Source organism: Tasmannia lanceolata, unplaced genomic scaffold (assembly GCF_043159265.1).
Source record: "Tasmannia lanceolata isolate RefF3 unplaced genomic scaffold, GAP_Taslan_0.1 ptg000007l, whole genome shotgun sequence".
Classification (NCBI taxonomy): Eukaryota; Viridiplantae; Streptophyta; class Magnoliopsida; order Canellales; family Winteraceae; genus Tasmannia; species Tasmannia lanceolata.
In genome coordinates this window covers 21211168-21226204 of record NW_027518684.1, presented here as the reverse complement: position 1 = coordinate 21226204, position 15037 = coordinate 21211168, and the positions used below count along the sequence as shown (strand labels likewise).

Here is a 15037-nt window from a genome sequence, read left to right as displayed (position 1 = left end):
TCTAAAGATTCTACCGCCAGACGCCAATCATCATGTCCAGGCACTTTACTGCTTTTATTCTCGCAATGGGCCCATCTCTGTTAAGAGATGCTTCAGTGGGCCTGACCCCGCTTTGATTGATCTGAACCATCCATTTGATAGACTAATGTAACGTTATTGGATGTTTGGATTACTTAAGTGGTGTAATTTTGGGCCGTAGGAGATCCAATGCCAAGTCGATCTGTCAAATGGAGGGTTCAGATCAATTAGAGGTGGACCCAAAGCCAAGTCTTTTAAATGGAGGGCTCAGATCAATCAAAGGTGGACCCACTATAACCCACTATACGGTGAGGTCGGGAAGCATTCCTCCAAACTGTTGGGGGCTTTTCTTTTTCTAAAAGGGTCATGCAAAGTGCAAACAGCTGGGCTACTCTAATGATCGACAAGATTTTTGTCTTTAGTAAAGCAAAAGGAAGGTGGATATTTATAAGGGCAGATGATTAAAAAAATGCAAAGTTTATGCTAAATTGTGAATAAAAGGTAGATATTTAAATTTTGTAAAAAAATGGTTGTCAGGTGAGAGAGAATGAGTTTTAAGACAAATATACCCCCACTTTCATTTTCCCACCATTTTTTATGCTCTAATCCCTATGTTCACGTTTTTCTTTCTTCTTCCTCACCCACCAACGTGAAAAACACCTAGTGCCGCCATTGGAATCATTTGGAAGCTTCAATCCCATTGTATTTTGTTAGAAAAAAACACCATTACTTGTGAGAAATTTGAACTTCGGTGACAAACATAGCTCCAAGTAGGTCTATGCTCTTCTACTTGAATAGGGTTTAACAGTTTATGAAGGTTTTCATATTTTGTTGGGTTTTAACATTTTATGAAGGTTTTCAGTTTTGTTGGGTTTTAACATTTTATGAAGGTTTTCATTGTTTTCGTTGTTTTGTGTTGAAAAAAACAGATAAATTACCCAAGTTGTTCTATGTTGGTTGTATAATTGTTTTTATTGTTTTTTCTTGGGTTTTAAAAGAAAGTTAGAACCATCATTTTCTATGTTGGAAAAAGACCATTACTTGTTTGTACCCAATTTAGTTCGTACTGGTTCCGGGGTAAAAAATGTCGCTCCGTACTGGTTCCGGCGTATAAAATGTGGTTCCTCAGTGGTTTCGAGGTATAAAATTTGGTTCCGTACTAGGTTCAAGGGTATAAAATGTGGTTCCCTAGTGGTTATGGGGTATGAAATGTGGTTCCCTAGTGGTTCTGGCGTATAAAATGTGGTTCCCAGGTGGTTCCGGGGTTGAAAATGTGGTTCCCTAGTGGTTCCAGGGTACAAAATGTGGTTCCCTAGTGGTTACGAGGTATAAAATGTGGTTTCATAGTGGTGTGGGGTATAAAATGTGGTTCCCTAGTGGTTCGGGGTAAAAAATGTGGTTCCCTAGTGGCTCCGAGGTACAAAATGTGGTTCCCTAGTGGTTCCGGAGTATAAAATGTGGTTCCCTAGTGGTTCCGGAGTAGAAAATGTGGTTCCCTAGTGGTTTTGGGGTATAAAATGTAGTTCCCTAGTGGTTCCGGGGTATAAAATGTGGTTCCGTAGTGGTTCCAGAGTATAAAATGTGGTTCTGTAGTGGTTCTGGAGTAGAAAATGTGGTTCCTTAGTGTTTCCGGCGTATAAAATGTGGTTCCGTAATGGTTCCCGGGTATAAAATATGGTTCCCTAGTAGTTCTGGGGTATAAAATGTGGTTCCCTAGTGGTTTCGGGGTATAAAATGTGGTTCCGGAGTATAAAATGTGGTTCTGTAGTGGTTCCGAGGTATAAAATGTGGTTCCCTAGTGGTTCTGGGGTATAAAATGTGGTTCCCTAGTGGTTCCGGAGTAGAAAATGTGGTTCCCTGGTGGTTTCGGAGTAGAAAATGTAGTTCCGAGGTATAAAATGTGTTTCCCTAGTGGTTCCGTGGTAGAAAATGTGGTTCCCTAGTGGTTCTGAGGCATAAAATGTGGTTCGGTAGTGGTTCGAGGGTATAAAATATGGTTCCCTAGGGGTTCCCGAGGTATAAAATGTGGTTCCATAGTGGTTCCGTGGTATAAAATGTGGTTCCGTAGTGGTTCCGGGGTATGAAATGTGGTTCCGTAGTGGTTCTGGGGTAGAAAATGTGGTTCCCTAATGTTTCCGGCGTATAAAATGTGGTTTCGTAATGGTTCCAGGATATAAAATATGGTTCCCTAGTAGTTCCGGGGTATAAAATGTGGTTCCCTAGTGGTTCCGTAGTGGTTCCGGAGTATAGAATGTGGTTCCGTAGTGGTTCCGATGTATAAAATGTGGTTCCCTAGTGGTCCCGGCGTATAAAATGTGGTTCCCTAGTGGTTCCGGGGTAGAAAATGTGGTTCCCTAGTGGTCCTGGAGTAGAAAATGTGGTTCCCTAGTGGTTCCGGAGTAGAAAATGTGGTTCCTTAGTGGTTCCGAGCTATAAAATGTGTTTCCCTAGTGGTTCCGGGGTAGAAAATGTGGTTCCCTAGTGGTTCCGAGGCATAAAATGTGGTTCGGTAGTGGTTCGAGGGTATAAAATGTGGTTCCCTAGTGGTTCCGAGGTATAAAATGTGGTTCCATAGTGGTTCCAAGGTATAAAATGTGGTTCCGTAATGGTTATGGGGTATAAAATGTGGTTCCGTAGTGGTTCCGAGGTATAAAATGTGGTTCCCTAGTGGTTCCGACGTATAAAATGTGGTTCTTTAGTGGTTATGGGGTAGAAAATGTGGTTTCCTAGTGGTTCCGAGGTAAAAATGTGGTTCCCTAGTGGTTCCGAGGTATAAAATTGGTTCCCTAGTGGTTCCGGGGTAGAAAATGTGGTTCTCACGCAGGGCCCGTACGAGCTGGGTCGACCCGCGTGTCACCCGGATTTTTGCCGTATTTTTTAAGATGTTTTTGGGAAATGTTATCCGCACTACCATATTTTGATGAGGACACTCCTCACTTTATTAAAAGTACAGTATGGCCCGCACCATAGGATGATCCAAACCGTCAATTAGATGGGCCACAGCCTAAATAGGTTGTGCCCCAAAAAGCATTTCCATAGGTTTATCCTAACCCTCTGATTAGAATGTTAGAGGGTTGGTCCTAACCCTCTATAGATCGGAGGGTTAGGATCAACCTATGGAAATGATTTTTGGGACATAACCAATTTAGGCTGTGGCCCATCTAATTGACGCTTTGGATCATCCTATGGGGGCCATACCGTACTTTTAATTAAATGAGGAGTGCCCTCATAAAAATACAGTAGTGTGGATAACATTTTACTTTTTTTGTATGGGAATTTGGTAGCCACCATTGCCGAGGCAACTTCTCGGCTTGTGGCCCATCCTTTGATGCAAAAATTGGCAGAAGTGATATGGGTGCAAAGGTGGCTAGCAAAAGCATAATTGCAAAAAATAGTAATCATTACTTCCAAAAAATAGTAATCATTACGGACTTGTGGCTGAAGTGCTAAGTTTTAAATGAAAAATTATGAAAAAATAGAAGCAAAGTATTAAAATTACGAAAAAAATACCAAAAGAATGCACTAACATATGACAATTACCGAACTACAAAGTTTGACTGTCTTCCGTCGGAAGTCCGGACAAACCTTCGGACTTCTGAATGGAACCAATATTTTGGTTATGTATATTGGCTTCCATTCGGAAGTCCGAAGTTTTGTTCGGACTTCCGACGGAAGCCAGTAGAATAGGGATAATTCCAAAGATTTTTATTTTCAAATTGAGTAAAAAGTCGAAGGATAATAGGGATATACATTGTGATCTTAGTGTCATGCAGGCAACCATAAATTGAAGCTTGATTTTGATGTTTTAGAATAAAAAAATGCAAAGAAAATGAATTTATCTTGAAAATGGGGAAAACAACAAAATTCAGTTTTAAGCTCAAAATTCATTCTCTTTGCATTTTGTAACACTCCTTCGATAAGTTTATCATGAATAAACCCTCATGATTACCAAACCCTGTTGTAAATGACAACCTTCAAAACCCTTCCATGGAGTTTTCCACGTTATAAAAGTCTTGAGGAAGAAGAAGGTGGTAGGTGAGAAGGTAATAAATGCATAGGGATAAGTGCAAAAAGGTGGAGAGAAAAAAGAGGTAGGAGGGGTATATTTGTCCTAAAAGCCTTATTCTCTCAGTTGACAATACTTTTTTTATAAATTTCAAATCACTACCCTTTATGCACAATTTAGCATAAACTTTGCATTTTTTTAATCATTTGCCCTAGATATAATGCCAATGCCACATCGTCGATCCATGTGAATGAATCTCATTCGGTCTCTTTCTCTTCTCCGTCATGTTTTCCTTCTGTGCTTATTTCCTTCCCTCCACTTTTGCATTGAAGAGGGCAGAGGAAACGCTTGTTATGGGCCCACTATATCATCTTCCTCTTTTTTTCTTTTCAAAATGACAGAAATATCCTCTGCTTTCTTGTATTGCATGATTTTATCCCTAGAACTTAGCCATTTTGTTGCGAGGGCAGTGATAAATCCACCCCCATATATCTTAAGTCACACCCATATAGGGCAGTGCTTAGAGACAGAGGAGAGAGAGATATGGGGGTTCGATTTAATATATTAGGGGTCGATTTATCACTGCCCTCTTGTTGGAATAGTTTTTGTTTTTTTAAATGGGTAAGCTGCGGTTAGGCAAGACCCCAACCAGATGTATTAGATTAATAAAAAATAAACATGAAGCTTGAAAAGTCAACTCCAAGAAGACAGAGCAATACAGAAACTCCCACATGTAGGGGGAGTAGAAGGAGCAAGAATTAAAACAAACTAACAAAGCTTAAATACCAAAAAGGGGAGTCAATCCAAAACACTGAAGCCAAAGCAAGCAATTTCCTATGAGGAAAGGCAGATTAACTCCCTGCGGCATCCAAAACCCCAAAATTTGCTTTAGGGGATAGTTTGGAGAGGGATGGCAGAATGCATGTTGGAGAAGGACGAAGGAGAAGTACCAGAGACTTTCCTTTTTTCTTTTTAACTGTTTGCCAAGAATCATCATCATCCATACTAGGAGTGGAAACATTTTCAAGGGCAGCGAAGCGATTAGCATTAAACTGGATTTGAAAAGGACTGCTGGGGCCACCACGATCCAATTTTGAGTCAGGGTAAGTATTTATGAAATTTTATATGTTTTGTGCACTTAAAGTCCAAAGTCCATTATTTTTCAAAAAGTATTTGGGGTCCACTTCATAGGATGATCCAGACTGTTCATTGGTTGGGTCACAACGTAAACAGGTTGCACCCTGTAAATTGTCTCCATAGGATGATCCTAACCATCCGATCTACAATGGGATTGCCCGTTATAGAAACCTTTATTGCTATGGAGATTATTTACGCAGTGCATCCTATTTAGGTTGTGGTATAACAAATGATCAGTTTGGGTTATCCTATGAAGTGGGACCCCACATACTTCACGCGCACACAACATATAAAATCTTGGTTAAATCACTAACATTCTTGGGCCATGCTATGTATGGGTGTAAAATAGTGGGTCTTACCCATAAGAACATGAGTTATAAATAGTGGCCCCACAGCAAAGGTGTAAATTGTGGGCTCCCACTTAGGGGAGGTGGGTCCCACCTATCAAAACATGAAGTGTAAAATGGTGGTTGCCAACATGCTATAATAGCCATTCTCTGCCACCTTTGGACCCGCCCCTGGGAGAGACAAGAGAAGAAGCTGACCAGCCATCTTTTTTGACTCGTTTTTTACTTATCGCCCTTTTTTCCGTCAGCAAGAGAGTAGCAGATCCTCCCATATTTCCAGGTTTTAGAAACCTCAGGATGCATACAGCTGACCAGGATAGCATACAACAGCTTGATCATGAACCCTCTTTTACACTGTTTTCAAACTAAAAACTTGGATTCTAAAATCCGCGTATCCAAACAGCCCCTTAGTGATTGAAACATGGAAATCTCTTTGCAATCAGAGACTGATAATCATAATCTTTCTATTGAAATTTCTAGGTGCGATAGTGTGTTCACAATGCCAAGGTAACGGAGTAAATTATGTTGACCACTTTAATGGCCAGTTTAAAGCGGGTGGATTATGTTGGCTTTGCAGGTATATCCATCAACCATTTAAAGATGTGTGTATGTTATCTTTTCTCTTTATTACAAGTTTACAAAACTAAAACGGCCTTTGACTCCAATCCTAAGGTAGATAGCAACTAAAAACGCAAAGCTTGCTTATGTAAGTTGCTTGTACCAGTGCTAATTAACTCCTTAGATGCGTCCATTGCATTGCAAAGTTGACAGGTCACTCATTACTTATCACTGCCAAAGTTGTTTATGGCTCTACTTATCATTGCCGAACCACTAGCGAATCAATGAAGACTATTGTCTTCTTTGTTAAAATACATTTTTTTTTTGAAAAGCGACATATTTCATTAGTAATAGATTAGCAGTCGGGACCAGTAGTCCCAGCATGCTATTACACTTAATCAGGAATCCTAGGCATACCTAGGGCAATATAGGGTACATATGCTGAGAGAAGTTTACATTAACCACAATGCTTGAATTCTTCGAGTACATCTTACAGAGAGGTAATTACTTTCATTTCATCCTGTTGGGCTCCAGCCTTCACCAAAATATCTGCCACCTCATTCGCCGATCATCTTCGATGTTCAATTCTCGTGGATAGGACTCGCATTAGGTCCAGTATTTCAACCACTTGGTCCTGTAGCTTCTAGGATCCCTTCGAGGAACCAGATGCCCAACCCACTGCATTCGTAGAATCCCCTTCAATAATCAATGGACTTTGATTATTCACAAGTGCCCACCACTGTAGACACCCCATTTTGACCGTACCCTAAACCTTCCGTGTTTGAGCAAAAACCCAACCAAATCTAGGGCCTCAAATTTCACCCTAGGCTAGTTTAGGGTCCCAACTAGGTCCCCATAAAATTTCGTTAAAGTCCGAGCGCGTTTGCCTATTGAACAAGATGGGAGAGTGTCCGTACTGTAAACCGCAGGAGGGGGATGAATCACCTCAAAATGGGCTGTCCATGGAAGATATAAAAGGGCAGATTATATGTCATTTTTTTTGGAACCCCTGTTCTTGCTCGGACTACCTTAAGAGCAAAATTGACTATGAAATGCATTAGAGGGGGTTGTCCTAAGTCAAAGAGGGGGGAGCATTAATATATCATTTCCCTTTACAAGGGATCGAAGTAGAGAAAAAAAAAAGAAAAGGAAAAAAAATTCGCAGAGAGAACAGAGAAAATCTGAAACCCTAGTTCCGTCCGAACCTTCTTCTCCGCTCAAGCTCCGGTCGAGCTCCGGCGAGTACCGATCTGAGAAATCGATAGAAAAGACAGAGTAAAATAGCAGATCTGAGAGAGAGAGAGAGAGAGAGAGAGAGAGAGAGAGAGAGAGAGAGAGAGAGATTTTGGGGTTCCGATGGAGTTTCTTCCTTTGTCCGAACATCGTCTCCATCATGTTAGTCGGAGCTCCGGTTAATTTCCGACGAAATCCCCTTCTCAGATGTTATGTTTCATAGTCTTCATTCCTTTCTTTTTTTCTTTTTTTTTTTTCTCTTTTGATTTCAAGTTTAAAACCCAAACATTTTGTTTCTTCTCCGATCGGGATCTGAGAGATTTCCGATCAATCAGGTCAATTTTTCCGACCGGATTTGCACTCCGATTATGTTTCTCCTTGCTGTTACCTCCATTTCTATCATCTTTTTCCCCATTTTTCTTCTCAAACCCTAACTCCCCGGCTGGTCATCCTTTCCGATCTTCTCCGGCTAGGTCTACCGGAGCTCCGATCGATCTCCGGTTGAGCTTTTCTTCCTTCATTCACCAGCCTTTGATGCCGTTACTCCTTTCTTCCAAAATTTTAGACTCAAGCTCCCTTTAAAACCCTACATTTTTCATCATTTAAACCTTAACTCCCTTCTTCAATCGATTCCCACTCATTTTCCAGCTAAATTTCAGCTGAGTTCTGGAAAAAACCTAGACCTTGTTAAATCTCAGAGCTTTGGAGTTTCATCACTTTTAATCTGGAAAGAGGAGACCAAAAGATCAGATTTCTTCTTTAATTCAGGTAACATTCTTTCTCTCCTTTGTGTTAATTTAAGAGATTGTATTTTTTTTCCCACCTGAGTTGATTTTTGTAGTGGCTTCGGTTTGATTTATATTATAGAAATATTTTCATTTTTTTGTGAAATTGTGTTGTGGCTGAGATGTTTGGCTTTAGATTTGTTTAAAAATGTTACAAGTAGTTAAAGCAATGATGTGCAATTAAACGATTTCAATTTTTCGTGCTTGATGGATTGAGAATGACTAGTTTTGAAGCAGGTTTTTAGTTCATGATGAATGTGCTTAGGAACTCATTAAAGATGTTTATATTCTCATGCGTTATCGAATATTTTAGCTGGGAACAGGAGACCAAGCAAATCTGTGTGGATCCAATTTAATTCCAAAATCTCTTGATCCAGCCATGTCGAAAATTTGAAAAATTCTTGCTGTTTGGAAGCTATGAATGTTACAAGTATTTTGTTTTTAAGAAAAAATAAAAAAAATGACATGGAACCTCATATGTAGTGTTAAAATCTCAGAAACTCTTGTTTCAGCCCCTATTTTGTTTCAGCCCCTGTTTCTTGAATGAGTTAATGAGGTTTTTATATAGTCCTTGTTTTAGCTTCTGTTTCGATACCTATTTTGGATCAGCCCATGTCTCTTTATAATGGCAATCTGTCCACACACTTTTGATATTGGCAGCCCATGTACCCTCATGATATTTACAGGCCCTGTTGTGTGATTTGTTTCTCATGAATATTCGTATGGTTTTTCATTCTGCTTAGTACAAATATTGTTCATAGTATTGAGGCTGTTGTGCTTCGTCTCCAAGAATGATATTGTGATAATTAGGGTATTAAATTTGTGTGAAAGAATATTTTTCTATGAGATGTGTATATACAAATGTGTACGTGTCTTTATATGTCCATGTATGTATATATGTGCCCTTCTCCCTTCAATGCAAGGGCGATGAAGGCGTTAGCCCAAGCCCATTCTTTTAGAGAGACTTACCTAGCAATGGTAGTACTCTTTTCATTCTCTTTCCTTATATAGAGAGTTTCTGGTCTTTTAGATATCATTCTTAGTTATTTGTCTTTCCTTGCATATCATATGCGAATGATTGGAGAGGACTGATTGTCATTTAAGCTTAAGAAAAAAGATTTTGCTGTAAAGTCACCGTCAGGTGTTGGCATCCATATCCTATCATCCTCACTAAATTGGGTACAGTACTTCGACTGCAGTAGTGAGAGAAGTCTCTGAAGATCAAGTTGTTAAAATACATATTATATATACTTTAATATAGAATCGGTATTGACATCCTAGATTTAGTCATTTGCACCATGCTAGTTGTCTTATTTGATTTGATTTTACTTTTTTACAAATTGGGCAAGCTAGCTTTATATTAGTGAGTAAGCATGGTTGAATTCAAAGCAAAAGGTGGCAGATTCGTCCCTTACTGTGGTTGGCTATATATTTTAGATTTCTGTTGTAAATTTCACCCATTGAGTCATTCGAGGCTTTGACTCGATTTGCTGTCAAGTCAGCTTGGCCAAGCTTTGGATTGCTTCAAAACCATATTCTCTCTTACTCTTTAAGGTCATTCAATTTCCTCAGGTTTCCCTTTTAAGATTTTGAATTTCCGTGGTTATTATTTAAATCCATCTTGTATGGTGCGTATCATCACATCTTTTCTCTCCATTATCTATTATGGTTCATAATTTAGGCTCTGTTCGTTTTAGATTGTTGCAACCGATTGTAGGCCCAAACCGTTGGAGTCCAACAATCACTTTGGCCCCACAATCGGTTGCAACAATCTAAAATGAACAGGGCCTTAGTGTTTTAATGCTGATTATTTTTGTCATCCGTGAATTTAGTATCTTATACTAAATTGTTGCAACCGATTTAGATTGTTGCAACCGATTGTAGGCCCAAACCGTTGGAGTCCAACAATCACTTTGGCCCCACAATCGGTTGCAACAATCTAAAATGAACAGGGCCTTAGTGTTTTAATGCTGATTATTTTTGTCATCCGTGAATTTAGTATCTTATACCGTTTTACTTCCATTTCTAGACCAGCTAGTGCCTGATGTTCCCATGTATTGAGGTATTTTTTTTCTGACGAAATATTGTGGTATTTTTTATTTCAATTTTTCTGACAGGGGTAAAAGGGAGATTTTATGTGGGAACTGCAATGGTGCAGGCTTCCTGGGAGGTTTTATGAGCACTGCTAATGCTTAGTCGGATTTCCCATCTGTTCATCAGTCTTCACGATCTAACAAGAGAGAAGACAGGGTTTAAATTGGTTTCAAGGTATGATTACTTGAGGTGTTTGTAAATGTATCTATAGACATTGCTTTTGACTTCAAGAATAATATTTATTTTTACTTCAAGATTAGATGCTACATCTTATTTCTTGAAATGATACAGTTCTAAAAAGCAACAAAGGAGGTTTTTTTTTTTTTGTGTGAGTTTTCATGATAGTTAAAGGTATCGACCAATGTACTATGCATTAATACCAATAGCTTGCCAACACAGTAACCTTTCTCTATAATCTCAAGGTCTGGGAATGCTTTTTTTGTTTGAATGGCAAATGAGAATTCTTATATACATAATCTGATTGCAGTGTAGCATAAAAGCCCTTCCATACATACCATGGTTTTCAAGTGATACAAGTACAGGACTGAAATAATTTTACTGTAACTCACAATAAATCTCAGGATTGATTGATTTCTTTTTTCTGCAAAAATTTTCCAACTTAATTCTTTGAAATCCAAACATTTCTGTAGTTCACAAATCTCAAGAAAGACAAAGACTGTAAGAGATAACTCTTAAACCGGGGAATCTTTAGGACAGGTTGGGAACATTGGTAATACTGAAAGAACACAGACCCAAGAAATGTTCAGAACACCACAAGAGTAGTGAAAGAAACTCAGTTTCAATATATAGATCTACTATCTGGTCAAGATTAGGGTTTAAGGAATTGAACATGATGTTTATCTATATATGCAGTGTAGACAACCATATAAATAAAAGAATCCAGCAAAAATAAAGTTCGGTCCGGCAAAATATCCTTCTATTGATGTCTTCACATCTCCACACAGAAGAGGGACTTAGGATTTCAACTTCAGACTTGTACTCATTGCTTAGGATTTCACCTTCGGACTCTGGTTTTCCTCATCCTCTACTTTATCTAGCTCCCCATTTCCTCATCCTCTCCTTCATCTAGCTCCCCATCATTTCCGATTTTTCGGCCTTAACTAGATGCAGTGGCGCTCTTTGTGCATTCATTGAAACAGTGGCGAGGTTGATCATGGCGGTGGCACATTATTTTGATTGAGTGATGTGACTTGAAACAACTACATTAGCCTTTGATTTTCCCCTGATTAGAGTTTGGCTGGTAACTAGGTTTAGATGTTGTGATACCCGGCCTCACCATAAGAAATTGTATTCCTCAGTAGGTGTCTTTATTAAAACTAGGCATACAATTCTAAAGCTTGAATGGGGGTGCCGGTATCAAAATTTAACTCAAGTATTATTAGGACTTTGAGGTGTGTCGTTATCAAAAGAGACTTTATTAGTATTTGGAATTTTTGTGGAAGGTTTCTAAATTTTAGGATTTAGATTGACTTCTCTGTGTTTGACGACAAAGCTATTTTGGAAGCCACCCTATTTTGGACGTTTGAAATTTGGTAAGGAGTCCCATTAAATATGGGAACGTATATTTTATTAGTAAAGTAAATTAGTAATATTTGGAATTCTAATTGGAGATTGAAAGAGATTCTCCATGCCCTAACCTTTAGGGAGGGTGTACGGTGAATTATCCTTGGGATACTTGGGCGTGAAATACATCACTAATATTTAGGATCCTATGGCCTTTGAACCTAATTTGTAGGAAAGAAATCAATCTTAGTTGGGGTTTTCTCTTTGGGTTGGACGTTTCCTTTTCCTTTAGGAGAGCTCGAAGTTTACTTAGTTGGAAGGTTTTCCCTATTGCTGTGTTCTTTTAAGTTTCCTTCCCCCTCTTTTCTGCGGAAAGTCCGCTTTGTTTCCGTGGAAAACCGTAAAAAGCGTGTTCTTTTAGTTTCTGCGGAAACTTTTTTTTTCCTACCTCATACATCGGAAACTCCCTCTTTCCGAGACTTTCACCCGACGATCGAAGCTCTCTCTCTCTCTTTTCTCGCTCAGACTCTCTCTCAAGACCTCCATTTTCGACGACTCTCTCTCTCTCCCTCGCAAGACCTCCATTGTCGACGACTATCACCTTCCGGTAATGTTCTAAATTTGAAGCGAATTCGGGTTTTTTCTATTTAATTTTGAGTTTTTCTTTGTGGGATTTGATGAAACCTAGTTTTTTTTTTGGTTCGCCTATGGTTTGATTTTTGTTTAGAAGATTAATTATCTAGAATACTTTCGGATTGATATTTTTGTCAAATCCGTTTATTTCTAGGGTTTTTATTGTTTTTCTTGTTCTTATATTTTGTTAGGGTTTGTAATTTGGTGAATTTGCTGATTTAGTGTGTGGATTTGAGGAATTTGAGAGAGAAATTGTAGTTTGAGTGTTTAGATGGGTTTTGTGTGGGATTTTTGTATCTGAATTGGTGGATTTCAGCGAAAAATTGCAGTTTGTAAAGGGTTTGTGTTGTTTGATAATTTTGAATTCGGTTGGGAATTGAAGGATTATGATGTTTATGAGCGTATGAAGCATATGAACTGTTGATTTTAGGGATTTGGTCTATTTGTGGTTCTTGAGGGTTGGGGAATTGATGGGAATGGAAGGAAATTCAGTGGTTTTATGTTGAATTGTATGCGATTGGTAGGACTTATTTGAGTTGAGGATTGTTGTATGGTTTATCTGTCTGTGAATTCCTGTGGATGTTTGATACTGAAGCTATGTTATTTCATGACTTTTGAGGTTTGAAGATTATAAGCGGATTGACAATTTGATTGATTCAGTCAGCAAATCATTGTGCTTTTTTGGGATTTATTCTGTTGACATTAAACAATCGGGTCTCTGTCACTATTTTGGCAGGTTTTTTTTATTGGGACCAGCTTGGAATAACAGGATTCTGGAAAGGATCTAATCCTTCAAAGGGCTCTTTGGGTTTTCGGTTTTTGTTTTGAAGGGATTGAATTTATGTTTTTGAAGGGGATATGATATGTCTGTAGGCGTACAGGGACTGATTTATCGCATCCATTTACTGTATTAGAAGGTGGGTATAGTAAGGAAAATGGGTCTTCCATGGATGATGAAAATTCTGAGGCTTTGGGAAGTTTGAAGCAGAAAAATGGGAAACCTCGACGGCACCTCTCAGTTATTCGGCATTGCATGAGTAGCGTTCGTTTGGTTGCTGAAAGTGAATTGGTGAGTCGTTGATATTTTCCCTTGTGTAGAGTTTCATACCTTTTTTCATATTAGTTGTCATGTAATTGAACTGTTTTATTTGAAAATCTTGATATGCCACAACATTTTCTTTTCTGTTGGGGATTAAAAGCATGATTATGTTCTCCATTTTCTGAAATATACTGCGACTAACATTTTTGCCCCACATCTACCTGTAGGAATTGGTTATTGGTGGTATTGGTGCAAAATCACCATCAGATGGACAGTCTGGTTCTGGATTTTTACCGGTATTTCGTTCGGGTAGCTGTTCTGAGAGAGGACCAAAACAGTACATGGAGGATGAACACATCTGTATAGATAATCTACTTGAACATCTTGGTGAATCTATGGATTTTCCATCTCCAGGGGCTTTCTATGGGGTGAGTGAGTTAGTTGTTGCTACTGAACTTGTGTAATTTAATCATCTTATAAAATTATGAGTACATGGTCTTTTTTCATTGTTTGGGTATATCTTTTTTTTAATCACCGTTGGTAATTATTTCTTTTCTAGTGAATGGGTTACCATGTCTTGTACTTTCAGTTTCTTTTTTGATATTTGTCAACCGAGATAATGGGTGCCTCTCACATTCCATTATTCATGAAATTTATAGAGCTTATGAAAGGTGAAGTCCTCGGTCAGGTTGAAATTTGCTTGAGGATCGTATTAAATATATTTATAACCAAGATATGGTGAGGTAGTTCGCACATAGTATAAAGATAGACTTGTGGACATGGTTTATGTTGGTGATAAATATATGCAACACCTAATATTTAGTAGTTTATGCTGGAGGTATATGGTGAGGTTCCCCACCTGTGTGGAGAAGGTCATTAAGAGTGCATTTGTGAAAGTGGATCATGCATTTGCTGATGCCCGTTCTCTAGACAATTCCTCTGGCACCACAGCACTGATTGCCCTTATTTTTGGAAGGTATGAGCCAGGATTTTATTATGAAATCTACCCATCTATTGTTAATTATAGCTGCTTAAAGTGGATATGATAATCATGATTGTTTCTTGTTGGTATTGTTTTATTTTGGGACAGTTGTACTTTAATCAATGTAAGCTGCCTTATTTTTTAAGGCCATGGATGCATGGATATTCCCCATGATTCTTGGCAGAATGGATTGCTAAAAACCTATACAGTCTTTACTACTATTTTTGACAACATTTTGCTTTAAGGAAGCGGGGTCGTTCTGGTTATGGTGGAAAACCAAGCATTTGCTTGAGAAGAAAGTAGTAATAGACCTATTATTTGTGATGAAGGCAGAGATTAACTTGTCTGCTTATTATCCATGATCTTCTGTGTCATGACTTTTGGGTAATTTCTCCTGATGTTCAGATTGTGGATCATGGGTAGGAACATCCTCTTGGCTTCTTTGCTAGTGAAATCCACGAGTGGAAGGACTGCTGCGATTTACGGGTACTATTTTTCCATATTTCAGCCCTTTTTAGCCATGTTTTAGCCTTTAGAACCCCTTTCTAAGCACCCATAGATAACTATACTAGCCTAGTTTAAGCCTCTTATCATTTTTCTAGTAATATTTGGGCCCTAGATGTTGATTTCCTTTGTGGACAGCAATATAACGACCAATAAAGTTGAATAGTTGAGCCTCAA

At 38.6% G+C, this 15037-nt stretch overlaps 1 protein-coding gene across 2 annotated transcripts; it reads left to right on the top strand.

Moving 5' to 3' along the window:
• Positions 1-7222: 7222 nt before the first annotated feature.
• Positions 7223-15037, top strand: LOC143882261 (putative protein phosphatase 2C 27). 2 transcript variants are annotated; one of them, XR_013252154.1, is made up of 6 exons: positions 7223-8067; positions 10202-10352; positions 13072-13404; positions 13602-13802; positions 14213-14350; positions 14762-15037. XR_013252154.1 is itself a non-coding variant. In XM_077385765.1 (5 exons), exons 3-5 carry the CDS (start codon positions 13282-13284, stop codon positions 14252-14254), a joined length of 366 nt encoding a protein of 121 aa, XP_077241880.1. In that variant the 5' UTR covers positions 7223-8067; positions 10202-10352; positions 13072-13281; the 3' UTR covers positions 14255-14528. The 2 variants fall into 2 exon arrangements, 1 of the variants encoding a protein (XP_077241880.1); XM_077385765.1 differs by lacking the exon at positions 14762-15037 and having other exon boundaries at positions 14213-14528.

What these genes read in the sequence shown, in the direction of transcription:
- LOC143882261 (XM_077385765.1), top strand. Translation starts at nt 13,282, where the DNA reads ATGGATGATGAAAATTCTGAGGCTTTGGGAAGTTTGAAGCAGAAAAAT. An exon ending in TGGTTGCTGAAAGTGAATTG is followed by an intron (nt 13,405 to 13,601) that starts GTGAGTCGTTGA and finishes ATCTACCTGTAG; the next exon opens with GAATTGGTTATTGGTGGTAT. An exon ending in CTCCAGGGGCTTTCTATGGG is followed by an intron (nt 13,803 to 14,212) that starts GTGAGTGAGTTA and finishes TTTATGCTGGAG; the next exon opens with GTATATGGTGAGGTTCCCCA.